We start from the raw sequence: 26,141 nt of genomic DNA on the forward strand, positions 1-26,141 counted from the left end.
TTCTTCTTCTTCTTTTTTTTTTTTTTTTTTTGGAGACAGAATCTCACTCTGTCACCCAGGCTGGACTGTAGTGGTACAATCTCGGCTCACTGCAACCTCCGCCTCCCAGGTTGAAGCAATTCTTCTGTCTCAGCCTCCCAAGTAGCTGGGACTACAGGCGAGCGCCACCACACCAGCTAATTTTTGTATTTTTAATAGAGATGGGGTTTTACCATACTGGCCAGGCTGGTCTCGAACTCCTGACCTCGTGATCTGCCTGCCTCGGAGACTATTATTCTAAGTGAAGTAACTCAGGAATGGAAAACCAAACACCGTTATGTGGTGTTTGTGAGCTCCACTCACAAGTGGGAGCTAAGCTATGAGGACGCAAAGGCATAAGAATGATACAATGGACATTGGGGACTTGAGGAGAAAGGGTGGGAAGCAGGTGAGGGATGAAAGAGTACAAATTGGGTTCAGTGTATACTACTTGGGTGATGCTGCACCAAAATCTCACAAGTCACCACTAAAGAACTTACTCATGTAACCAAATACCACCTATACCCCAAAAACTTATGAAAATAATAAATAAATAAGTAAATAAATAAATAAATAAATAAATAAAAAGTGTCCAACTTAGTCTAACTTTCAATACAGCTAAACACACAGCCATAAAATCAAAGCATGGACTCATGCCATTTCCCTTGGAGCAGAGAAACCTGAATGATCAGGGAGGCATTGTCCCAAGATAGTAAAGGGAGGAGGGAGGAGGAAAAGGTTTCAGGAGGAGATAGACTTTCCAAAGGAAACAAGCCATAGGCCAAAATATGAGAAATAAATATTCATGAGTCCATCCTGATCTAAAGAAATGACTACATAAATAAGTAAACAAATAAGTAAGTGGGTCCAGGAGGAGGAGTCAGCTCTGTCACGCACGTGCACTCCCAATAACTGATGTAACTCTTCTGCCCTGAAGCGGAGAGGAACTCCCCACTCAAGTGTGGGCTGCATAGAGTTACTTCCTTTCAAAGAGTACAGGATAGAAGTGGGGACAAAAAGTAACTGTATGTAACTATATGGCGGCCGGGCACAGTAGCTCACACCTGTAATCCCAGCACTTTGGGAGGCCGAGGTGGGCAGATCACCTGAGGTCAGGAGTTTGAGACCAGCGTGGCTAACAGAGTGAAACCCCGTTGCTACTACAAATAAAAAAATTAGCCAGGCATGGTGGCATGTGCCTATAGTCCCAGCTGTTCAGGAGGCTGAGACAGGAGAACCACTTGAACCTGCGGGACAGAGTTTGCACTGAGCCAAGATCACCCCCACTGCACTCCAGCCTGGGCGACAGAGAGAGACTCTGTCTGAAAAAAAAAAAAAAGAGTAATTGTATGGTAGAGAGGCTCGACAAACCCTCCCTCTACCAAGTACGGTCAAGGTCATCATGGACAGTGCTAAGTCGTGTTGATACTGTGTGCCCTTGATCCGACAGGATGAAAATGACACTTTACCTCTATCTTCCTCCCGCTAACCTCAGTCTGATCATGAGAAAGGCAGCAGAAAAATCCCAGTTGAGAAACAAACTATAAATTTCTGGCCAGATTCTTCAAAACCATCAAGGTCATCAAAAACTAGGAAAGTCTGAGAAATGGCCACAGCCAAGACAAGCCTACGGAAACTCGAGGACTTATGAAAGTGGTGTTCTGGGTGAGATTCTGGGACAGAAAAGAGGCATTAGGGGAAACTGAGGGAACCCGAATAAACTATGGACTTTATGTAATGGTAATATATTCATACTGGTTCTGTCTTATGACAAATACACCATACTAACGTACAAGGTAAATAATGCAAAGAATTGAGGAATATGCATTCTGTGCTATCTTCATAACTTTTCTGTACATATAAATGTATTTTTAAATAAAAATTTCTCTAAAAAAATAAACAGGACACAAGCTGGAGAGGCTGCTCTGTTTAGCACCCTGGAAAAGGGTGAGGACTCTAGACTTGCTGGGGGGCCATGTAGGAAGTAGGGGGACCCACAGTAACACCTGGGGAAAATGTGGGGGTCATTCTGAAAGATCTATCATCTTGGTCTGGTTTTTCTGGCTTGTCTTCCTGTTAATGTGGGAATGGATTTGGGGTTTAGCTAGAACTAAACATATGACTCACTTGTCTGTGAATAGCAAACTTTTCTCCAAATAAGCAGAATAATATGTCTCCTTGAGTGTTTTCTAAGAGCATGGTGTTTGTGGGGAGGACTGTGAAGCCACAGCAGACTCTGTCCATGCACATGGACCGTGGGGTCTCCTCCACCAAGGTGTGGGTTCCATCTGCACTCGCCTCGATCCTTAGGAGCTCCCTGGAGTGCTGCCCCTTATGCAGGTGGCTGGGGCTATCAGAGCAAGCCTTCTACCCAGGGCACAGGCTCTTTGCCATGGGCTCACACAGTCCCCATATTCTTGTGGATTCTTGTGTCATTTCAAAGTGAGAATGCAAGGACAGTCCTATTTCATGCTGTTCCAAGGCCAGCATGAACTGTGCATCACTACTTGGTTACTTCTCTTCCCAGACAAGGTGGGCTCACACTACAGTCACCAGACTGAAAAAAAGGAGGTGTAAGACGTCATGGGAAAGCGCATTTGGGTTATCCAACCATGCAGGCCAATGTTCAGACAACTCATTGAAGTGGTTGCCCAGGACACAGTTGGCACTGAGCTGGTGGCTATCATAGGTGAGATCTCTGTAAACTAGAGACACGTCTGAGGTCTCCCTTCCTCCTCATTCTGGTTATTTTTATCTGACGCTTTCTCTGTCTCTCTCTCTCTCTCTTTTTTGAGACAGAGTCTTGCTGTGTCACCCAGGCTGGAGTGCGGTGGCATGATCTTGGCTCACTGCAACCTCTGCTTCCCAGATTTTAGCAATTCTCATCCCTTAGCCTCCTGAGTAGCTGGGTTTATAGGCACCCACCACCACACCCAGCTGATTTTTGTGTTTTTAGTAGAGACAGGGTCTCGCCATGTTGGCCAGGATGGTCTCAAACTCCTGGCCTCAAGTGATCCACCTGCTTCAGCCTCCCAAAGTGCTGGGATTATAGGCATGAGCCACCGCACCCCGCCTGAGGCTTTCTCATTTTAATCAAGAAAACAAAACAAACCCACTCTGGACTAATTGGAAAAATGTCTGTCATATATATGTTTGTATTCACCTAGGTTGGAAAAATATTTTGTCCTGGGATTTGGTGGGAAGAATAAAGGTTCTCTTGGGAAAAAAAAATAAAGAAGAATCAAGAGAAACAATTCTCTTTTACTTGGAAAGGTTTGCAGTTACTTGCCTATCCCTGAACAGGACTCAGTTTTCATCCTAAAGCGCCGTTCAGCTTGGAAATTCTTTGACTGTTCTGATTCACTGCCTTTTATTTATCATTATTATTATTATTATTATTATTGTTTAAAGCAACATGTAAGAAAGGCACCAGGCCACCTCATCTTTGGGGCAAAGATAAATTATTCTGCATATCAAGTTAATCAAATATGAGAAGAGCCCTGACCTCTTGGCTCCCTAGGCTATGAGTATTTTAAGTGCGGTTATGTAACGTCTTGGCCCAACTGACCTGGGGTGTGTTTTCAAAAACCCTTGTTTTATTTGCTGACTCTCCAGGCTGAGGCACTTAAAAGAAGAGCTAAGCATGTAATTTCTTTTGAATGAATATGAGGTGGTAGTGGCTCCAAAATTAGAGTATCCAGAAACCAGGGGATAATGATGTAACCACTGCATAGGTCACTATGTAAAACTTGAGACTAGGAAGGGAAGTGTGCCCGTCATAGTCTGGCTCAATGTTAAATATTTTGGCACATATTGTTGGTAAACAGCATGAAGTCGCTTTTCTGGGAGTTTGTAGGAACCGCCTCTTTTCCTTGTGAACTTTTAGCATTTACAATAATATTTCCGTATTTTTCTTCTTTTCAAAACATCCTTTTCCCATTTATGAGCAACCACAATAAAAATGCATTTTAGTTATTATTTGTTAATAGCTTACCTCTCTTAGAGGCAAAATGCTGCTGGTATAGAATTGAACATTTTTTTCCTTACTATCTATAATTCCATGAGTTCCCATTTATAATGCCTGGCAGTGGAGTAAGTAGTCTTTTCTTTTTTTTTTTTTTGAGACAGAGTCTTGCTCTGTCACCCAGGCTGGAGTGCATTGGTGCAGCTCACTGCAAGATCTGCCTCCCGGGTTCACGCCATTCTCCTGCCTCAGCCTCCTGAGTAGCTGGGACTACAGGTGCCCGCCACCACGCCTGGCTAATTTTTTTGTATTTTTTAGTAGAGACGGGGTTTCACCGTGTTAGCCAGGATGGTCTCAATCTCCTGACCTCATGATCCACCCGCATGGCCTCCCAAAGTGCTGGGATTACAGGCGTGAGCCACCACGCTCAGCCTGGAGTAAGTACTCTTTAACCATTGCTTGGTAATGCTCATGATACTGATAAAGTTGACTTTTGCTGGGAGAATGCAGGAGGATAGAAAAGAAAAATATTCATTCATGTAACCAGTGAACACATAGCCGGGCCTTCAGTGGAGATGGGAATATGTTACACAGGTCCCTAGAGACAGTGAGATGCTTGTATTGACACAAGATGCTATGTGCCCTTTTGTTCATTATTCAGCCCATCTAAGTCTATTTCTATATCTGTGTAATGGGTCAAATGAATGTACATGAACTTTACCTTAATACAGCCACTTAGATGATTATACCTACTATGGACACTGTTGGCCATATGCTGGCACTTTCAGTGGGTACTACCAATGAGGTCCCAAACCAGAATCCCGGTGGAGTCTACAGACGTGTTGGTGGAGGACCTGGAGTGACACAGGATAGCCCAGGAAGAGAGACAGTGGTCCTGCAGATTGATAGTGAAGAGAGCTTCTAAAGAGGTTGCAATGGACTCTGCACAGACGAAAATAACACCAAGAAGGGGAAAATGAAAGCTAGAGACTGATAGCAAGGATGGTGGAAAAGGCAAATTCGACTGGCAGAGGGTACCGGAACCCTGGACGTGGGCCTGCCAGCCTAGGAAACTGCTGCTTCCAGATGCCATTCCTGGTAGTGCTCCTTGTGCATCATCCGCTATTACTGGGGCTTCTGTTCTGGTCACCACGCACACGGCCCCATGGTGAGCAAGAAGACTGAGCAGCCTGTAGTGCAGTCTATGTCTAAGGCACTGGAAGCAGAACTTGAAGAGAGGCAAATATGAACTCATGGCAGAGGGACAGCCATGAAGAGATGGATGTAGGGCTGAGGCATTTGGGTGAATACCCTCACTTTGCTCACCCTCAGGTCCTTGGGTCCTTCTATCTCTTGAGTTTTACTAAGTTTCAAACCCACTGGCTGGGTGCAGTGGCTCACGCCTGTAATCCTAGCACTTTGGGAGGCCAAGGCAGGTGGATCACCTGAGGTTAGGGGTTCAGGACCAGCCTGGCCAACATGGTGAAACCTCATCTCTACTAAAACTACAAAAATCAGCTGGCGTGATGGCAGGTGCCTGTAATCTCAGCTACTCAGGAGGCTGAGGCAGGAGAATTGCTTGAACCCGGGAGGCAGTGGTTGCAGTGAGCCAAGATGGTGCCACCACACTCCAGCCTGGGCAACAGAACAAGACTCCATCTCAAAAACAAAAAACAAACCAAAAAAACCCCCATTCTTGTGCTAGAAGTGATCCTCTTCCTCTGAACTAAATGTTTTCTGGCCCCAGGGGAAGAGCGCAAGTGGGCTGAACCTGGCCTTCTCTCAACAGGACCAACTGAGGTTGGAATGCAGGCACCACCACTTTGTGGCAAGTGCCCTCAGGCCGGATGTACAACCTCTCTGAGCATCCCTTTCCTCATCTGCAAAGTGGGAACAATTTCAGTGTCTCTGGAAGGCAGGAAGAATTCAGTGAACTACTCCGCATAGTGTCTGGTATGGTAAAGAGCATGTGATCGTTTTGAGAATTTATTCCAGCTTTCCGGAAGAAGTTAGCCTTCATTGCTGCTTCCACCAGGCAGCCTGCCTTCCCAGCTACCCTCCCTCCAGGGTACAGTCTCTTTTCACTTTGCTTTAGCTTCCTCATTATGTTGCTTGCTTTCACATGTTCTCCAGAATGAAATGAATCTCTTTTCTTCCTCAGATGCCTATAGTGCAGCATGCAGCTCTTCTCCGAATCTGCTTTGTGTTATAATTATTTTGTTTATGGACCATGTCCTCTCCCTAAACAGGAACCCTTATAGGGAATTGTGGTATAAGACAGAGTATACTTAGCCTGTGTCCCTGGTTCCAGGCACAGAGCTTCAAAAAACCCTTAGAATTTCATGAGTGATAGAAGTGTCTTTCATGGGAATGAGGTGACTCATGTGGGCCCCCCACTGAAGATAGCTTCAGGATGTGATCTGGCCACCAGAAAAAGCAATCAAGTGATCAGAGAGTTAGACTTTCTGGTACCAGATCTTCAAAAAGGGGAGGTGGACTGAAGATTGAGTTTAATCACATGACCAATGATGTAATCAGTCACGTCTACATAATGAATCTCCAACAAAAACTCTGGATACCAAAGCTAAGTAGAGCTTCTTGATGAGTGTATGGATGTGCCAGGAGGGTAACATGCCAACTCCATAGTGAGAGGGCATGGATTTGGGATCCTCCCAGACCTCACCCTTCATAATGAAACTGTAATTGTAACTACAGTTCTGTAAGTAGTTCTGGTGAATCATTGAACCTGGGGTTGTAGGAACTCCTGAATTAGTAGCCATTTGGCCAGAAGTGCAGGTGGATCTGGTGACCCCTTGAAGTGTGGCTGGCATCTAAAGTGGGGACAACTTAATGGAAAACTTTGCTCTTAGCCTATGGGGTCTGTGCTAACTCCAGATAATTAGTGTCAAAATTGTATGCAGTACACCCAGTTGGGGTGGAAATCGAAGAGGAAAAGACTAACGTTATAATAGTCTTTGTGCTCCACATCAGGAATGGATAAATATATGTCAGACTTCAAAGAGCTGATATAGGCCGGGTGTGGTGGCTCATGCCTGTAATCCCAGCACTTTGGGAGGCCAAGGCAGGCGGATCACGAGGTCAGGAGATGGAGACCAGCCTGGTCAATATGGTGAAACCTTGTTTCTACTAATAATACAAAAACTAGCCAGGTGTGGTGGTGTGCACCTATAGTCCCAGCTAATTGAGAGGCTGAGCCAGGAGACTTGCTTAAACCCAGGAGGCAGAGGTTGCAATGAGCCAAGATTGTGCCTCTGCACTCCAGCCTGGGAGACAGAGTGAGACTCCATCTCAAAAAAAAAAAGAGAGATGATTTAATTTTTGATATTCATATGGGCATTTGTTATTTCTTTGGCCTTCCTCTGTTTGGGGCAACCCCTGATATTGGAGTGTTGGTGGTAGATAGAGTCTGGCTCCCACTACACCTGCTGAAAAGGCTAGACAATCTCTCATGCAGCCAGGACAGGGTCACATGACTTAGGCTCAGCCAATATGATGCACTCACCCTCAACTTTCCATCAGGAGCAAATGTTTCTGATAGAAGCAAAAACATCAAGCTTCCCAGGGCAAAAGTAAAGTCTCACGAGGCGGGCAGGAGTGTTGATGGGGTGGTGGTGGGTGCAGTATCCGCTGGCATGAGGACAACTACAGTGCCTCGTGTTCAGCAGAGATGGCAGTGGTGCCTTTACTCACCTTGTTCTATGGGGTGATTTTTGGTCTCTATGACTGAAACTTTGTTTGTTTTCTTATCTGTTTTGTAATTTTATTGAAACCACATACTCTATTTCTACGCTTTAATAGTTACTCTTGAAGATGGCCAAATAGGAGTAGCTCCAGTCTGCAGCTCCCAGCGAGATCAACACAGAAGGCAGGTGATTCCTGCATTTCCAACTGAGGTACCCGGTTCATCTCACTGGGACTGGCTGGAGAGTGGGTGCAGCCCACGGAGGGCAAGCTGAAGCAGGGTGGGGTGTCGCCTCACCTGGGAAGCACAAGGGGTCTGGGGATTCCCCTCTCCCAGCCAAGGGAAGCTGTGACAGACTGTACTGGGTGGAACAGTGCACTGCAGCCCAGATACTGTGCTTTTCCCACAGTCTTCGCAACTGGCAGACCAGGAGATTCCCTCCGGTGCCTAGGCCGCCAGGGCCCTGGGTTTCAAGCACAAAACTGGACAGCTGTTTGGGCAGACACCTAGCTAGCTGCAGGAGTTTACTTTTTTTTTCATACCCCAGTGGCACCTGGAATGCCAGCGAGACAGAATCATTCGCTCCCCTGGAAAGAGGGCTGAAGCCAGGGAGCCAAGTGATCTGGCTCAGTGGGTCCCACCCCCACAGAGCCCAGCAAGCCAAGATCCACTGGCTTGAAATTCTCACTGCTAGCACAGCAGTCTGAGGTCGACCTGGGACTCTTGAGCTTGGTGAGGGGAGGGGTGTCCACCATTCCTGAGGCTTAAGTAGATGGTTTCACCCTCAGAGTGTAAACAAAGCCACCAGGGAGTTCGAACTGGGCACAGCTCAGCAAGGCCGCTGTGGCCAGACTGCCTCTCTAGATTTCTCCTCTCTGGGAAGGGCATCTCTGAAAAAACGGCAGCAGCCCCAGTCAGGGACGTATAGATAAAACCCCCATCTCCCTGGGACAGAGCACCTGGGGGAAGAGGCAGCTGTGGGCGCAGCTTCAGCAGACTTAAACGTCCCTGCCTGTCGGCTCTGAAGAGAGCAGCGGATCTCCCAGCACAGTGTTTGATCTCTGATAAGGGACAGACTGCCTCCTCAAGTAGGCCCCTGACCCCTATGTACCCTGACTGGGAGACACCTCCCAGTAGGGGCCAACAGACACCTCATACAGGAGAGCTTTGGCTGGCATCTGGAAGGTGCCCCTCTGCGAAGAAGCTTCAGGCAGCAATCTTTGCTGTTCTGCAGCCTTTGCCAGTGATACCCAGGCAAACAGGGTCCAGAGTAGACCTCCAGCAAACTCCAGCAGACCTGCAGTAGAGGGGCCTGACTGTTAGAAGGAAACTAACAAACAGAAAGAAGTAGCATTAACATCAACAAAAAGGATGTCCAGACACAGAAAACCCATCCAAAGGTCACCAACATCAGAGACCAAAGGTAGATAAATCCACAAAGATGGGGAAAAACCAGTGCAAAAAGGCTGAAAATTCCAAAAACCAGAATGCCGCTTCACCTCCAAAGGATCACAGCTCCTCGTCAGCAAGGGAACAAAACTGGACGGAGAATGAGTTTGACAAACTGACAAAAGTAGGCTTCACAAGGTGGATAATAACAAACTCCTCCCAGCTAAAGAAGCGTGTTCTAACCCAATGTAAGGAAGCTAAGAACCTTGAAAAAAGGTTAGACAATTTGCTAACTAGAATAACCAGTTAAGAGAAGAACACAATTGACCTGATGGAGCTGAAAACCACAGCATAATAACTTCACAAAGCATACACAAGTATCAATAGCTGAATTGATCAAGCGGAAGAAAGGATATTAGAGATTGAAGATCAACTCAATGAAATAAAGTGAGAAGACAAGATTAGAGAAAAAAGAGTGAAAAGAAATGAACAAAGCCTCCAAGAAATATGGGACTATGTGAAAATAACAAATCTACATTTGATTGGTGTACCTGAAAGTGACAGGGAGAATGGAACCAAGTTGGAAAACACTCTTCAGGATATTATCCAGGAGAACTTCCCGAATCTAGCAAGGCAGGCCAACATTCAAATTCAGGAAATACAGAGACCACCACAAAGATATTCCTGGAGAAGAACAACCCCAAGACACATAATCGTCAGATTCACCAAGGTTGAAATGAAGGAAAAAAATGTTAAGGGCAGCCAGAGAGAAAGGTCGGGTTAGCCACAAAGGGAACCCTATCAGACTAATAGCGGATCTCTCGGCAGAAACCCTGCAAGCCAGAAGAGAGTGGGGGCCAATATCCAACACTCTTAAAGAAAAGAATTTTCAACCCAAAATTTCATATCCAGCCAAACTAAGCTTCATAAGTAAAGGATAAATAAAATCCTTTATAGATAAGCAAATGCTGAGAGATTTTGTCACCACCAGGCCTGCCTTACAAGAGCTCCTGAAGGAAGCACTAAACGTGGAAAGGAAGCACTAAACGTGGAAAGGAACCACTGGTACCAGCCACTGCAAAAACATACCAAATTGTAAAGACCATTGATGCTATGAAGAAACTGCATCAACTAACAGGCAAAATAACCAGCTAGCATCATAATGACAGGATCAAATTCACACATAACAATATTAACCTTAAATGTAAATGGGCTAAATGCCTCAATTAAAAGACACAGACTGGCAAATTGGATAGAGTCAAGACCCACTGGAGTGCTGTATTCAGGAGACTCATCTCACGTGCAAAGACACACATAGGCTCAAAATAAAGGGATGGAGGAATATTTACCAAGCAAATGGAAAGCCAAAAAGAAAAAAAAAGTGGGGTTTACAATCCTAGTCTCTGATAAAACAGACTTTAAACCAACAAAGATCAAAAGAGATAAATAAGGGCATTACATAATGGTAAAGGGATCAATGCAACAAGAAAAGCTAACCATCCTAAATACATATGCACCCAATATAGGAGCACCCAGATTCATAAAGCAAGTTCTTGGAGAATTACAAAGAGACTTACACTCCCACACAATAATAGTGGGAGACTTTAACACCCCACTGTCAATATTAGACAGATCAATGAGACAGAAAATTAACAAGGATATCTAGGACTTGAATTCAGCTCTGGACCAAGAGGACCTAATAGACATCAACAGAACTTTCCACCCCAAATAAACAGAATATACATTCATATCAGCACCACATCGCACTTATTCTAAAATTGACCACATAATTGGAAGTAAAACACTCCTCAGCAAATGCAAAAGAATGGAAATCATAACAGTTTCTCAGACCACAGTGCAATCAAATTAGAACTCAGGATTAAGAAACTCACTCAAGGCCGGGCGCGGTGGCTCAAGCCTGTAATCCCAGCACTTTGGGAGGCCGAGACGGGCGGATCACGAGGTCAGGAGATCGAGACCATCCTGGCTAACACAGTGAAACCCCGTCTCTACTAAAAATACAAAAAAAAAAAAACTAGCCGGGCGAGGTGGCGGGCGCCTGTAGTCCCAGCTACTCCGGAGGCTGAGGCAGGAGAATGGCGTAAACCCGGGAGGCGGAGCTTGCAGTGAGCTGAGATCCGGCCACTGCACTCCAGCCCAGGCTACAGAGCAAGACTCCGTCTCAAAAAAAAAAAAAGAAACTCACTCAAAACCGCACAACTACATGGAAACTGAACAACCTGCCCCTGAATGACTACTGGGTAAATAACGAAATTGAGGAAGAAATAAAGATGTTCTTTGACACCAATGAGAACAAAGATACAATGTACCAGAATCTCTGGGACACATTTAAAGCAGTGTGTAGAGAGAAGTTCACAGCACTAAATGCCCACAAGAGAAAGCAGTAAAGATCTAAAATCAACACCCTAACATCACAATTAAAAGAACTAGAGAAGCAAGAACAAACAAATTCAAAAGCTAGCAGAAGACAAGAAATAACTAGAATCAAAGTAGAATTGAAGGAGATGAAGACATGAAAAACCCTTCAAAAATCAATGAATCCAGGAGCTGGTTTTTGAAAAGATCAACAAAATAGATAATATGCTAGCCAGACTAATAAAGAAGAAAAGAGGGAATAATCAAATAGATGCAATAAAAAATGAGAAATGAGATATCACCACTGATTCCACAGAAATACAAACTACCATCAGAAAATACTATAAACACTTCTACACAAATAAACTAGAAAATCTAGAAGAAATGGATAAATTCCTGGACACATACACCCTCCCAAGATTAAACCAGGAAGAAGTCAAATCCCTAAATAGACCAATAACAAGTTCTGAAATTGAGGCACTAATTAATAGCCTACCAACCAAAAAAAGTCCAGGACGAGACGGATTCATGGCCAAATTCTACCAGAGGTACAAAGAGGAGCTGGTATCATTCCTTCTGAAACTATTCCAAACAATAGCTAAAGAGGGAATCTTCCCTAACTCATTCTATGAGGCCAGCATCATCCCAATACCAAAACCTGGCAGACATACAACAAAAAAAGAGAATTTCAGGCCAATATCCCTGATGAACATTGATGCAAAAATCCTCAATACTGGCAAACTGATTCCAGCAGCACATCAAACAGCTTACCTACCATGATCAAGTTGGCTTCATCCCTGGGATGCAAGGCTGGTTCAATATATGCAACTCAATAAACATAAGCCATCACATAAACAGAACCAATGACAAAAACTACATGATTATCTCAATAGATATAGAAAAGGCCTCCAACAAAATTCAACACACCTTCATGCTAAAAACTCTCAATAAACTAGGTACTGATGGAATGTATCTCAAAATAATAAGAGCTATTTATGATAAACCCATAGCCAATATCATACTGAATGAGCAAAAACTGGAAGCATTCGTTTTGAAAACCGGCACAAGACAAGGATACCCTCTGTCACCACTCTTATTCAACATACTATTGGAAGTTCTGGCCAGGGCAATCAGGCAAGAGAAAGAAATAAAGGGCATTCAAATAGGAAGAGAGGAAGTCAAATTGTCTCTGTTTGCAGATGACATGATTATATATTTAGAAAGCCCCATCGTCTCAGCCCAAAATCTCCTTAAGCTGAGAAGCAACTTCAGCAAAGTCTCAGGATACAAAATCAATGTGCAAAAATTACAAGCATTCCTATACACCAATAACAGACAAACAGAGAGCCAAATCATGAGTGAACTCCCATTCACAATTGCTACAGAGAGAATAAAATACCAAGGAATACAACTTACAAAGGATGTGAAGGACCTCTTCAAGGAGAACTACAAACCACTGCTCAAGGAAATAAGAGCAGACACAAACAAATGGAAAAACATTCCATGCTCATGGATAGGAAGAATCAATATCATGAAAATGGACATACTGCCCAAAGTGATTTATAGATTCAATACTATCCCCATCAAGCTACCATTGACTTTCTTCACAGAATTGGAAAAAACTACTTTAAATTTCATGTGGAACCAAAAAAGAGCCCGCATAACCCAGACAATCCTAAGCAAAAAGAACAAAGCTGGAGGCATCATGTTACCTGACTTCCAACTATACTACAAGGCTACAGTAACAAAAACAGCATGGTACTGGTACCAAAACAGATATATAGGCCAATGGAACAGAACAGAGGCCTCAGAAATAACAGCACACATCTACAACCATCTGATCTTTGACAAACCTGACAAAAACAGGCAATGGGGAAAGGATTCGCTATTTAATAAATGGTGTTTGGGAAACTGGCTAGTCATATGCAGAAAGCTGAAACTGCATTCCTTCCTTACACCTTATACAAAAATTAACTCAAGATGGGTTAAAGACTTAAACATAAGAAACGTAAGACCTAAAACCATAAGAACCCTAGAAGAAAACCTAGGCAATACCATTCAGGACATAGGCATGGGCAAAGACTTCATGACTAAAAGACCAAAAGCAATGGCAACAAAAGCCAAAACTGACAAATGATATCTAATTAAACTAAAGAGATTCAGCACAGCAAAAGAAACTATCATCAGAGTGAACAGGCAACCTACAGAATGGGAGAAAATTTTTGCCATCTATCCATCGGACAAAGGGCTAATATCTAGAATCTACAAAGAACTTAAATTTACAAGAACAAAACAATACTATCAAAAAGTGGGCAAAGGATATGAACAGACACTTCTCAAAAGAAGACATTTATGTGGCCAACAAACATATGTAAAAAAGCTCATCATCACTGGTCATTAGAGAAATGCAAATCAAAACCATAATGAGACACCATCTCACGCCAGTTAGAATGGTGATAATTAAAAAGTCAGGAAACAACAGATACTGGAGAGGATGTGGAGAAATAGGAATACTTTTACACTGTTGGTGGGAGTATAAACTAGTTCAACCATTGTGGAAGACAGTGTGGTGATTCCTCAAGGATATAGAACTAGAAATACACAGATACAGAAAATCAAACACCGCATATTCTCACTCATAGTGGGAGTTAAACAATGAGAACACATGGACACCAGGGGGTGGGGGTGGGCATCACACACTGGGGACTGTCAGGGGATGGGGAGCTGGGGGAGGGATAGCATTAGTAGAAATACCTAATGTAGGTGATGGGTTGATGGGTGCAGCAAATCACCATGGCACGTGTATACCTATGTAACAAAACTGCATGTTCTGCACATGTACCCCAGAACTTAAAGTATAATTTTAAAAATTACATGAAAAAAATTACATGAATTACAGAACTTAAAGTATAATTTAAAAAATTACATGTCTTTGCTTCATTTTTCATGTTTTTGAAACATAATCTTGCTGGGTATACAATTTTGTTTTGAAAAAATAAAACAAAAAAAAAGTTACTCTTGAAATTTTTCCATACATATATAATTTAACAAAGTCTAAAGCTGATATCTGGATGCTTGTCCTGTAGAATACAAGGACCTTAAAAAACTTAAACTTTGACCTGGTGCAGTGTCTCACTCCTGAAATCCCAGCACTTTGGGAGGCTGAGGCGGGTGGATCACGAGGTGAGGAGATCAAGACCATCCTAGCCAACATGGTGAAACCCCATCTCTACTAAAAACACAAAAATTAGCTGGGCGTGGTGGTGCACACCTGTAGTCCCAGCTACTCGGGAGGCTGAGGCAGGAGAATAGCTTGAACCTGGGATGCGGAGGTTGCAGTGAGCCGAGATCATGCCACTGCACTCCAGCCTGGGTGAAAAAGCAAGACTCTGTCTCAAAAAACAAAAACCTTAAACTTCAATCATCCTTCTTGGCTTATAAAAGCTTTCGTTGTCTTACATTTTAGTTCAGTTCTCTATTTTAAGCCTAAAAAGAAGCTATTGGCCAGGCGTGGTGGCTCACACCTGTAATCCCAGCACTTTGGGAGGCTGAGGTGGGTGGATTGCTTGAGTCCAGGAGTTCAAGATCAGTCTGGGCAACATGGCAAAACCTTGCCTCTACTAAAAAATACAAAAATTAGCCAGGCATGGTGGCACGTGCCTATAATCCCAGCTATACTGTATTCCAGCTTGGGCAACTGGAGTGAGACCCTGTATCAAAAAAGAAAAAAAAAAAAATGGAGCCATTATTACTACGACCTTATACAAATAATGCTAGTTTAGATTTTGCCTGCAGGCTCACTACCCCTCTTTGCATTTCACACCGTCTTTCTCAGATCATTCTCCTTCCTTCTGAAGGACATCCTTTAGTTGTTCCCTTAGGGCTGTGCCTTTGATAGTAAACTCTTGGTGTTTGTTTTTATAAAAATGTCTTTGCTTCGTTTTTCATGTTTTTGAAACATAATTTTGCTGGGTACACAATTATAGGTTGATAACTTTTTGGCACTTTGAACATATTACTCTATGTATTCTGGTTTTTACTGTTGCCTTTGAGACATTTATTCTTAGTCTAATTAGGTTGCCAATTTTTGCAAGTAATCTGTCTGTTTCTCTCTGGCTAAAGACCTCCTTGTCTTTGGTGTTCTGTAGCTTAACTATAATGTGTATAGGTGTGGATCTTGTTTGTCCTTGTTTGGTCTATTTTGTGCTCATCTCTGTGGATTCATGCCTTTCATCACTTCTGGAATATTCTCAGTCATTTTCTCTATGAATATTGCTTCTGTTCCATTCTCATTGTTCTCTCCTTCTGGAACTCCTATTAAATGTATTTAGCACATTACATTTTATTGTCCACATTTATTTTCTATCTTCTTTCTATAATTTTTGAGTTATATCTTCAGATCTATCTTCCAGTTCACTAATATTCTCTTCATTTTTCTCTAAACTTCCATATATGCATATGTATGTATATCTAATCTGTCTTTATTGACATATAATTCACCTCCCATACAATTATCCCATTTAAAGTGTACAAGTCAAGCCGGGTGCGGTGGCTCACACCTGTAATCCCAGCACTTTGGGAGGCTGAGGTGGGTGGATCACCTGAGCTCAGGAGTTTGAGACCAGCCTGGGCAACATGGTGAAACCCCCATCTCTACTAAAAATATAAAAATTAGCCAGGCATGGTGGCACATGCCTGTAATCCCAGCTACTTGGGAGACTGAAGCAGGAGAATCTCTTGAACCCAGGAAGCGGAGGTTGCAATGAGCCAAGATGGTACCACCACACTCCAGCCTGGGTGACAGAGCTAGACTCTGTCTCAAAATAAATAAATAAATAAATAAATAAATAAATAAATAAATAAATAAAGTCTACAATTCAATGGTTTTTAGTAGATGCACAGAGTTATGTAACCATCACTACAATCAATTTTAGAATCCTTCTATCACTCCCAAAAGAAACCCCATATTCATTGTCACTCCCCATTTCCCCACCACCTTCCTCCTCTTCATCTACCCTAGAAAACCGTTAATCTTCTTTTTGTCTCAATAGATTTGCTTAATCTGGACAATTAGGTAAGTGGAATCTTACCATATGTAGTCTTTTGTGACTGGTGCCTTTCATTTACCATAATTCTAACCTGCCTTTTAAATCATTTGTTAAATTTTTCACCTCAACAATTGTGTTTTAAATTTCTGTAAGTTTTAATTTCCTTTTCAATTTACCTGATCTTTTCATCGTCTTTTTGCTTACTTTTGTGATTCTATCTTTAAATATTTCATATGTAGTTATGCTATTTTCTGATCATTCTTGTAGCTGAAGTCCTTGAGCTTCTAAATCTGCTTCTGCTGATTTTTACCCATGGTAGTTTGCTTCTCTGTATACTTGGTGATCTTTAATTGGAAACTGACATTTAGTTCATCTTAATTTGTGAAAAATCAGAGGTTTTCATTCAAGAGAAATTGCACAAGCTTCTGCAGGAGTCAGGGTGCTTGAGACCACAAGGTCCCTTAAGGGACTGACTTAAAGAAAGGTCAGACCACAAGGTCCCTCAAGGGTCTGACTTAAAGAAAGAGCCTTGGTGTCATCTCCACCCCACCTTGCTGCTCACAATGCTGATCATGAAATTCACCCTCACCTGTGTATGTGTGCTAACCACTCACTCACCTCAACCTGAAGCTCCTGGTATGTGTGTATGTGTGTGCGTATGGCTAGGTGTATACATGCATGTGTATATAGGGGTGTATATGTGTGTGTACACATGTATATGTATGGGTGTGCATGTATGTATGTGTGTTGTGTGTGCATGTTGTATATGTATATATGCATGCATGTGTATATGTCTGCATGTGTTATGTGTGTGCATGTTGTATATGTATATATGTATACATGTGTGTATGCCTGTGTGTATTGTGTGTGTATGGGTTGTATATGTATTTATGCATGTGTGTATGCATGTGTGCATGTGTGGGTATGTGTTTGGTCCTCAGCGCTGTTCTTTACCTTCTGCTTGGCCAGCCATGCACAGAGGCTCTATCTTACCCAGTGATATCTACCTTATCTGTGAATCATCAGAGACAGATCCTATTTGCCTGCAACTGAGAACCCTGACTCATGGACTAGCCATTTAGTAATAGAAGAATTATATCTGTGAGCACTGACAGAATGCCCCACCCAGTTCTAAGGGGTTTACATGTGTTAACTCCCTGAATCATCACACCTTCCCATTTCACAGATAAGAAAACTGAGACACAGAAAAGCTGGGTGACTTGTCTTGGGTCTCGCAGCTTGCAATTGTTGGAACTGGGAGCTAAACCCAGGAGGCTTGGCTCTTTTCCATTCTCATGACTGCAAAAAGAAATGGAAGGGTTCAGGATCATCCAGGATTTGGCAGAAAAGGTCCTGTTTTTTGAGGAACTGCCTGCAGACACACAGGAGCCCATGAAAGCCCCAAGCTGGCCTTTCTGGTATGTTGTGTGCAGCAGTGAGGCTTGGCAGTGGCTCTGGGATTCCCTCAGCATTTTCCTGGTTGAAAGAAACCTAAATTCTAACTCAGGAGTTGAGAGTTTCCTTGACTGCATCCGTACTGACAGCCTAGAAAACCGATGCTACAGCTGCTGCAAATGCATGGTACAAGTGGTTTTGCTGCATTTTCAAATTGACCGAGAAACTCAGAATAGACTAAAGACCCCACCTTGATCCAACAGAGGCATGAAATTGATGGCCAAGTGTGAATAAGCAGTTGGCGGTGTGTCACCTGAGTGACAGTTGTATGGGGACAGAGAGCAGACAAGTGCCCCAAGGAGAAGAGGCAGTTTCCTCCTCAAGGCCTGTCTGAGGTTGTGCTTTGTCCTAGTTGGCTACTTTCTTACAAATAAGCATGCTGTTTATGACAATAGACATTTATTAAGTGCTTACTCTGTGCCCAGGTGCTAAAATAGCTGCTTGTACAAAGTGGTTTTACATTACATACTTACCTCTTTGGATCCTCAGAACAACCCTGCAACATCTGCTCTATTATTCCCTCATTTCATGAATGAGAAAGCTGAGGCTGGGGGAAATGACTTTCCCGGGCCCCATAGCCAGACGGGACGCAGACAATAGAAACCTAGCTCTGGGCCAGCAAACCTGCTCTGGGGACACTCCCCAGCCCTCCCAGGAGGGTCCCTTTAGGCCCCTTTCTTTATTTCAGAGGCAGGAGGGGCGTGAGGCAGTCAAGTCACAACCCAAGGGCCAAAAACAAGCTGTTCTCTCAGGGGCCCATGCACTTCTTTTTCCTCCCGCCCCTGCAGATCTGGTTACTGAGGGCCCTGCACGCTGGGGGTTTCTCAGCAGCCACAGAAGAAACTCACTGGGCGCTGAGCTCCTGGGTCTTGAGCTGCAGGGTTTTTACCTTCACTGCTTCCCAGCTGGAATTCACCAAGTGCTGCCGGAAGGGCCCAAAACCTGAAACCAAACATGCCCAGGTTTGCTCAAGCCAGACCTTGGGACTGGGGCCTCTACTCCTGGCTGCTCTCAAGCACCAGGCCCCACCCCATAAGACTCTCTTCCTGCTCCTCCAACCATCTTGGGCCCTAGGGATCTTTGCACGTCCCCTTTCCCATGGAGGCTGCAACTGTGCCAACCTGGGAGCATTCTCAGAGTCCTCATCTCTGAGGCATTGTTGGGGAGCAAAGAAAGAACATGGAGCTGACCCACTGCCAAGTTGGGAGGGCTTAAGAACATGTGTGCACAAATGTCTGAATAAAAAGCATGTTTTGTAGAGAACCCTGAAATAGACCCACATGAATACGCCCAATTGTTTGTTGACACAGGTGCAAAAGCAGTTTCAATGGAAGAGGGATAGGTTTGTCAACAAATGGCGTTAGAACAATCAGACAACAACAGGCAAAAAACTGAACCCTTCAACCTAAGCCTCACCCCTTACACAAAACTTAACCCAAATGAATAATGGACTTAAATATAAAAAGCAAAAGTAGCCGGGCACGGTGGCTCATGCCTGTAATCCCAGCACTTTGGGAGGCCGAGGTGGGTGGATCACCTGAGGTCAGGAGTTCGAGACCAGCCTGGCCAACCTGGCGAAACCCCGTCTCTACTAAATATACAAAAATTAGCCAGGTATAGTGGTGGGCACCTATAATCCCAGCTACTAGGAAGGCTGAGGCAGGAGAATCGCTTGAACCCGGGAGGCAGAGGTTGCAGTGAGCTGAGATTGCACCACTTCACTCCAGCCTGGGTGAAAGAGCAAAACTCTGTTTCAGAAAAAAAAAAAAAAAAAAGCTATAAGTTTTTTGGGGGGAAGGTGAAAATCTTAGGCTATAAGGCTAGGCAAAGAGTTCTTAGATTTGAAACCAAAAGCAGGCTGCATAACAGGAATAATTAACAAACTGGATTCCATCAAAATTAAAAACTTTTGCTCTGTGACAGACCCTGTTAAGAGGAGGAAGAGATAAGCTACAGATGGAGAAAACAGTTGCAAATCATGTATTTCACCAAGGCTTTGTATATAAAATACACAAAGAACTCTTGAAACTCAGTCCAATTAGGAGATGGGCAAACCACATGAAGAGACATGTCATTGATGAGGATATACAGGTGACAAATAAGCACATGAAAAGATGTTCAACATCACCAGCTATCATATAAATACATATTAAAATCTGGATGAGATATCACCAACACTTATCAAAGTGGCTAAAATAGAAAGACTGATAACACCAAATGTTGACAAGGATGAGGAGAAACTAGGTCACTCACACATTGGTGGTGGGAATATAAAATGGTACTGTCACTCTGGGAAATAGTTTGACAATTTTGTTTTTTTTTTAATTGAAAGTAGATGTACCAGCATTTGCACTCCTGGACACTTATCTCAGAGAAACGAAAACTTATATTCATACAGAAGTGTATACAAAAATGTTCATAGAAGCTTTATTTGTAATAGACCAAAGCTGTAAACTACCCAAATGTTACTCAGTGGGTTAACAGTCATACAAATCATGGTTCACCCATCTCATGGAATACACTCAGCAGTGAAAAAAAAAAGTAGAAACATCAAAATGTCCATTAACTGATGAACAGCAAACAAAATGCGGTAAAATGCACACAATGAAATATTATTTGTCAATAAAAAGCACCGAAGTACTGATACATGCTACCATGTGGATCAACCTTGAAAACACGCTAAGTGACAGAAGCCAGATGCAAAGGACCACACGTAAAATGACTCCGTTTATATGAAATGTCAGAATAGGCACATCTATAGGACATTAGTGGTTGCCAGAAGCTGGGTATGTGTGTTGTGGGGGGACATGAGTGGTGACAGCTAAGGCGTGTGGGGTTTCTTTTTGGGGTGCTGAAAATGTTCTAAAATTGACTGTAGTGATGAACATGTAACTCTGTGACTATACTGAGCCACTGATTGTTACTCACTTTAAATGGGTAAATTGTGTAGCATGTGGATTATATCTCAATGAAGTAGTTTAAAAACTTTTTATAATGAAGTGACTATTGATACACACAACTTGGAGAACCTTAAAGAAATTATGACAAGTGAAAAAGAACCAATCTCAACAGGACATATACTGCAGATTTCATTTATATAATATTTGTGTTTTTTTCTTTATTTTTGCTTGTTTCCTTTTTGAGACAGTCTTGCCCTGTCACTCAGGCTGGAGTGCAGTGGTGCAATCTCAGCTCACTGCAACCTCCGCCTCCCGGGTTCAAGCAATTCTCCTGCCTCAGCCTCCTGAGTAGCTGGGATTACAGGCACCCACCACCACACCCAGCTAATTTTTGTATTTTTAGTAGAGATGGGGTTTCACCATGTTGGCCAGGCTGTTCTGGAACTCCTGGAACTCCTGACCCCACTCAGCCTCTCAAAGTGCTGGGATTATAGGCATGAGCCATCGCACCTGGCCCTATTTTTATTTATTTGTTTACAGACAGGATCTCACTCTGTCACGCAGGCTGGAATGCAGTACCAGGATCATAGCTCACTGCAGCTTCAATCTCCTGGGTTCAAGTGATCCTTCCACCCCAGCCTCCCGAGTAGCTGGGACCACAGGTGCATGCCACCATATCTGGTTAATTTTTTGTATTTTTGCCATGTTGCCCAGGCTGTCCTTGAACTCCTGGTCTCAGGCTATCCACCCCTCTCAACCTCCCAAAGTGCTGGGATTATGGGTGTGAGTCATTGTGAGAGGTGACAACGTGCTAGCAGCCCTCACTCGCTCTCAGCACCTCCTGGGCCTCAGCACCCACTCTGGCTGCACTTGAGGAGCCCTTCAGCCCTCCGCTGCACTGTGGGAGCCCCTCTCTGGGCTGGAGGAGTCCGAAGCCGGCTCCCTCTGCTTGCGAGGAGGTGTGGAGGAAGAGGCACCGCCAGGAAACCGGGCTGCGCACCACGCTCCAGGGCCAGCGCGAGTTACAGGTGGGCGCGAGCTCTGTGGCCCGCAGGCGGAGCTGCCCGCAGGTGCCGCCTCGCCGGGCAGCGAGGGGCTTAGCTCCCGGGCCAGCAGCTGCGGAGGGTGTGCCGGGTCCCCCAGCACTGCCGGCCACCCCAGCACTGCCGGCCCCCACACCACACTTGAGTTCTCGCCAGGCCTCAGCTGCCTCCCTGTGGGGCAGGGCTCCCGACCTGCAGCCCCGCCATGCCGGAGCCCCCACACCGGTGGGCTCCCGCACAGCCCGAGCCCAAGGGCTAAGGAGTGTGGGTGGGCAGCTGCGGGACTGGTAGGCAGCTCCCCCTCCCCGTGGCCCCTACTGGGGATCCACTAGGGGAAGCCAGCTGGGCTCCTGAGTGGGGTGGGGACTTGGAGAACTTTCCTGTCTAGCTAAAGGTTTGTAAATGCACCAGTCAGCACTTTGTGTCTAGCTCAAGGTTTGTAAAGGCACCAGTGCTCTGTGTCTAGCTAATCTAGTGGGGACTTGGAGAACTTTTGCGTCTAGCTAAAGGATTGTAAATGTACCAATCAGCACCCTATCAAAACGGACCAATCAGCTCTCCGTAAAATGGGCCAATCAGCTCTCTGTAAAATGAACCAATCAGCAGGATGTGGGTGGAGCCAGCTAAGGGAATAAAAGCAGGCTGCCAGCGCCAGCAGTGGCAACCCGCTTGGGTCTCCTTCCATGCTATGGAAGCTTTGTTCTTTGCAATAAATCTTGTTGCTGCTCACTCCGTGGGTCCATGTTTCCTTTATGAGCTGTAACACCATGAAGGTCTGCAGCTTCACTCCTGAAGCCATGGAGACCACGAACCCACCAGAAGGAAGAAACTCCGGACACATCTGAACATCTGAAGGAACAAACTGCGGACACATCATCTTTAAGAACTGTAACACTCACGGTGAGGGTCTGCAGCTTCATTCTTGAAGTCAGCGAGACCAAGAACCCACCAATTCCAGACACAATCGTGCCCAGCCTACATAAAATATTTGTAAAATAAAATGATTATACAGATGGAGAACAGACTAATGGTTGCCAGGTGTTTGAGATGGGAGGAAGGGGGTAGGTGTGGCTGTAAAGAGCTAGCACCAGTGAGCTTTGTGGTGATGGTACTGCTATGTATCTTGATTGTGATGGTGGTTATAGGAAGCTACACACGAGATGAAACTACACCCTGCATGCACATACAAATTTTGAATTATACCAATGTCAATATCCTGGCTTTTACATTGAAAATGTTAATATGTCAATATCAGGAGAGGCTGGGTAAAGGGTATAGGGGACCTCTCTGTATACTTCTTTGCAAATTCCTATGAATATTTATTTCAAAATAAAAAGTTTTAAAAACTATGTGGCCTCCTGTGTGGGAGACTAGCCAGTGCCAGATATGCCTGTGACGGAGTGGGGTGCTCAATTAGGTGGGCTGCAGATACAAGTGGAATTCTCTAACTCAGCTTTATCCTGGAGCACAGCTGAGGTTTTGTTCCATCTCTGATTCCTGTGACACATATCTCAATTCATTCAAACTCTTAGATGAGGAAAGGGCTGTGATTAAATGTCAGTCTCTGAAAACCCAGCTCCCTGGACCTCAGGCCTTTAGAGTAGGAACCAGTTCTGGAGAGAAACTTGAATTATACCTTTGCAATTCCTGAACAGCGGGGTCTGGACCCACAAACAGGGTTGACTCACGAGGGGGTAAAAACGTTCTCAGGGAATGAAAAAGTTTTGGACAGGACGTCCCAAAAAGCCCATGGTGTCCTCTGATTTGGCCAAATTCTTTAGAATAAATAAGACTTCAGCTGCCTCTGGAAACAGCCAGGAAAAAAAAAAAAAGCAGTTATAGAAAATGGTGAGATTAAGAAAAAAAAGCACTGAGAAGCCAGGTACCTCCTGGGATAATAAAAATGCAGTAACACACAAAAATCACATCCTGCTTTAGAATCATATTTTTATCAGCAAATAAGACATCTCTTATCTGTTTTAAATTAGAAAAATCAACTCTGCAAGTGAAGGTTTGAAGCTCTTATGTTGCAGGGTCAAACCTCACTTTAAACTTGTCGGCCCCCCAGTGGAACTTGCAAAAGGAGCCGGAGAAATCTCTTAGAATTCTGAGAGGCCCACGGGAGGGATGCACTCTTGTTATTGTTGGTGCCAGTCTGAACACCTTGATCTCGAAGCAATTTATCAGAGCCCTGGTTCTCCCACCATTTGTCTACATGCCAATTGTCTTGGTGAGATTTACACACGAAGCAAATCCAATTAAATGAAGAGACTGCCCCTGGCAGCTCAAAGCATTTCTAACACAGGAAGGCCATGCTCTGGAATCCAGCGGGCATTCTCAAATCACGGCTGATTATCAGCTACTTCATCAAACAATCTCCAGTTTGCCAGCAAACCACAGGCTGACAAGACAAAGGCAGGGGTCAGTGTGGTTCTAAGATGGTGCTTCAATGTCCGTATTTCATTCATGACAAGCACTGCATGTAGAGGAGTACAGTTTCCTTAGGAATTCAAGAGTAATTTGAACCATTCAATCTCCAGAACCAAAATAACACAAATAAGAGCAAGGGAGTTAAAGGTTTCCCAAATAACTTTCTTTTTCTCAGAAAGTCAACAGGAGTTTGAATTATAGTCTGAAAAAATTAAGCGACACAACTTTCAATTTCCCATTCATCCAGGAAACCCTGTCTCTTCATCCAACACAATTCAGAAAACTTAAAACTGGCCAAATGTGTCTAACTAAAAATGAAGGCTGGACACGATGGCTCATGCCTATAATTCCAGCATTTTGGGAGGCCAAGGCGGGAGGATCAGTTCAGCCAGGGAGTTAAGACATCAGTCTGGGGAATACAGGAAAACCCTGTTTCTACTAAAAACTAAAAATACATTGTGGGATGTGGTGGTGAGTGCCTGTTGTCCCAGCTACTCCAGAGGCTGAGGTGGGAGGATTACTTGAGCCCAGGAGTTTGAGGCTGCGGTGAGCTATGACTGAGTCACTGCACTCCAGCCTGGACAACAGAGGGAGACCGTCTCAGAAAAATTAAAAATACAAAAATAAAAATAGGGCCAGGCGTGGTGGCTCATACCTGTAGTCCCAGCACTTTGGGAGGCTGAGGTGGGCAGATCACGAGGTCAAGAGATCGAAACCATCCTGGCCAATATGGTGAAAACCCGTCTCTACTAAAAATACAAAAATTAGCCGGGCGTGGTGATGGGTGCCTGTGGTCCCAGCTACTTGGGAGGCTGAGGCAGGAGAATCACTTGAACCTGGGAGGCGGAGGTTGCAGTGAGCCGAGATTGGGCCACTGCACTCCAGCCTAGTGATAGAGTGAGACTCTGTCTCAAAAAAAAAAAAAAATTAATAAAAATAAAAATAAAGAGCTTTGTAAAGATCAGACCCCCAGGGTCCCGCTGGGATGCTGACTTGGTGAGGCACATGTGGGTGGGGGTGACTTTGGGTGCACTGGTGTTTGCAGAAGTGAGCAGCCACCATTCCTTCCAAGTCGACCTTCTGGGGCTCAGGGTCTCCAGCTAATGGCTCTGAGAGGGTGCTTCAGAGCTCCCTGAGAAATGGAAGCTCTCACTCTGGGAGCGGGGCCTGTGTGTTCTTTTGCGGGTGGCCGTTGTAGAGGGGCTTGCAAGCCTTGTGAGGGCCCTGTGGCTTCTGGGCCTACAGATTCCTCTTCCTTGCTATGAGCCTGCACCCCCAAGGGATACCTCACTTGCCTCAGGCCCCACTCAGGGAAAGCAGGTACCAGCCTCAGCTTCCTCCCTGCTGGGTTGAAAGGCAAGGTCGGAGCCTAAGCCACCAGCGGCACCTTCGTGCGTGCCACTCAAGAGTTATTTGAAGCGAATGAGCCACAGAAGCAGAAATGCCTGTGTTCCTGATTGTTTATTAATGGGGCACAGCAGGAAGTTCGTTTCCATCTGGAATTAGCAGCACCACCAGTTGCCACTCTTTTTTCCCCTCAGGGAACTGTTTAAGACCCAGGATCAAGCCAGTGCGCATTCCAGGGCCAAGCTAAAAGCAGCAACAAATAGGAGAGAAAAAAATTATATAGTCTTACCAGTCACCACCACGCAGCTGGGCTGGGAATCCATGAAGACGAAGTGGGAGCTCGCTCTGTGCTTCCTGGGTCAGGCGGCTGCCCAATGGCCGGGCTCTGTGCTCTCTGAGCTCCGGCGTTTCCTCCGCCTGGCCGCGTGCTGGCCTGGGGAGGGGAGCCGCTATGGAGCGGGAGCCCAA

At 44.5% G+C, this 26,141-nt stretch overlaps 1 protein-coding gene across 1 annotated transcript in view; it reads right to left on the reverse strand.

Annotated features, from left to right (window-relative positions):
• Positions 1-26,133, reverse strand: part of PGPEP1L (pyroglutamyl-peptidase I like) — a 49,797-nt gene extending 23,664 nt beyond the window's left edge. Inside the window, 2 exon segments of the mRNA XM_015143167.3 lie at positions 18,843-18,895; positions 25,963-26,133. Of these exon segments, the coding sequence (XP_014998653.1) occupies positions 18,843-18,895; positions 25,963-25,996 (87 nt within the window). The 5' untranslated portion in view covers positions 25,997-26,133.
• Between the last annotated feature and the right edge of the window lie 8 nt (positions 26,134-26,141).

Source organism: Macaca mulatta, chromosome 7, assembly GCF_049350105.2.
Source record: "Macaca mulatta isolate MMU2019108-1 chromosome 7, T2T-MMU8v2.0, whole genome shotgun sequence".
Classification (NCBI taxonomy): Eukaryota; Metazoa; Chordata; class Mammalia; order Primates; family Cercopithecidae; genus Macaca; species Macaca mulatta.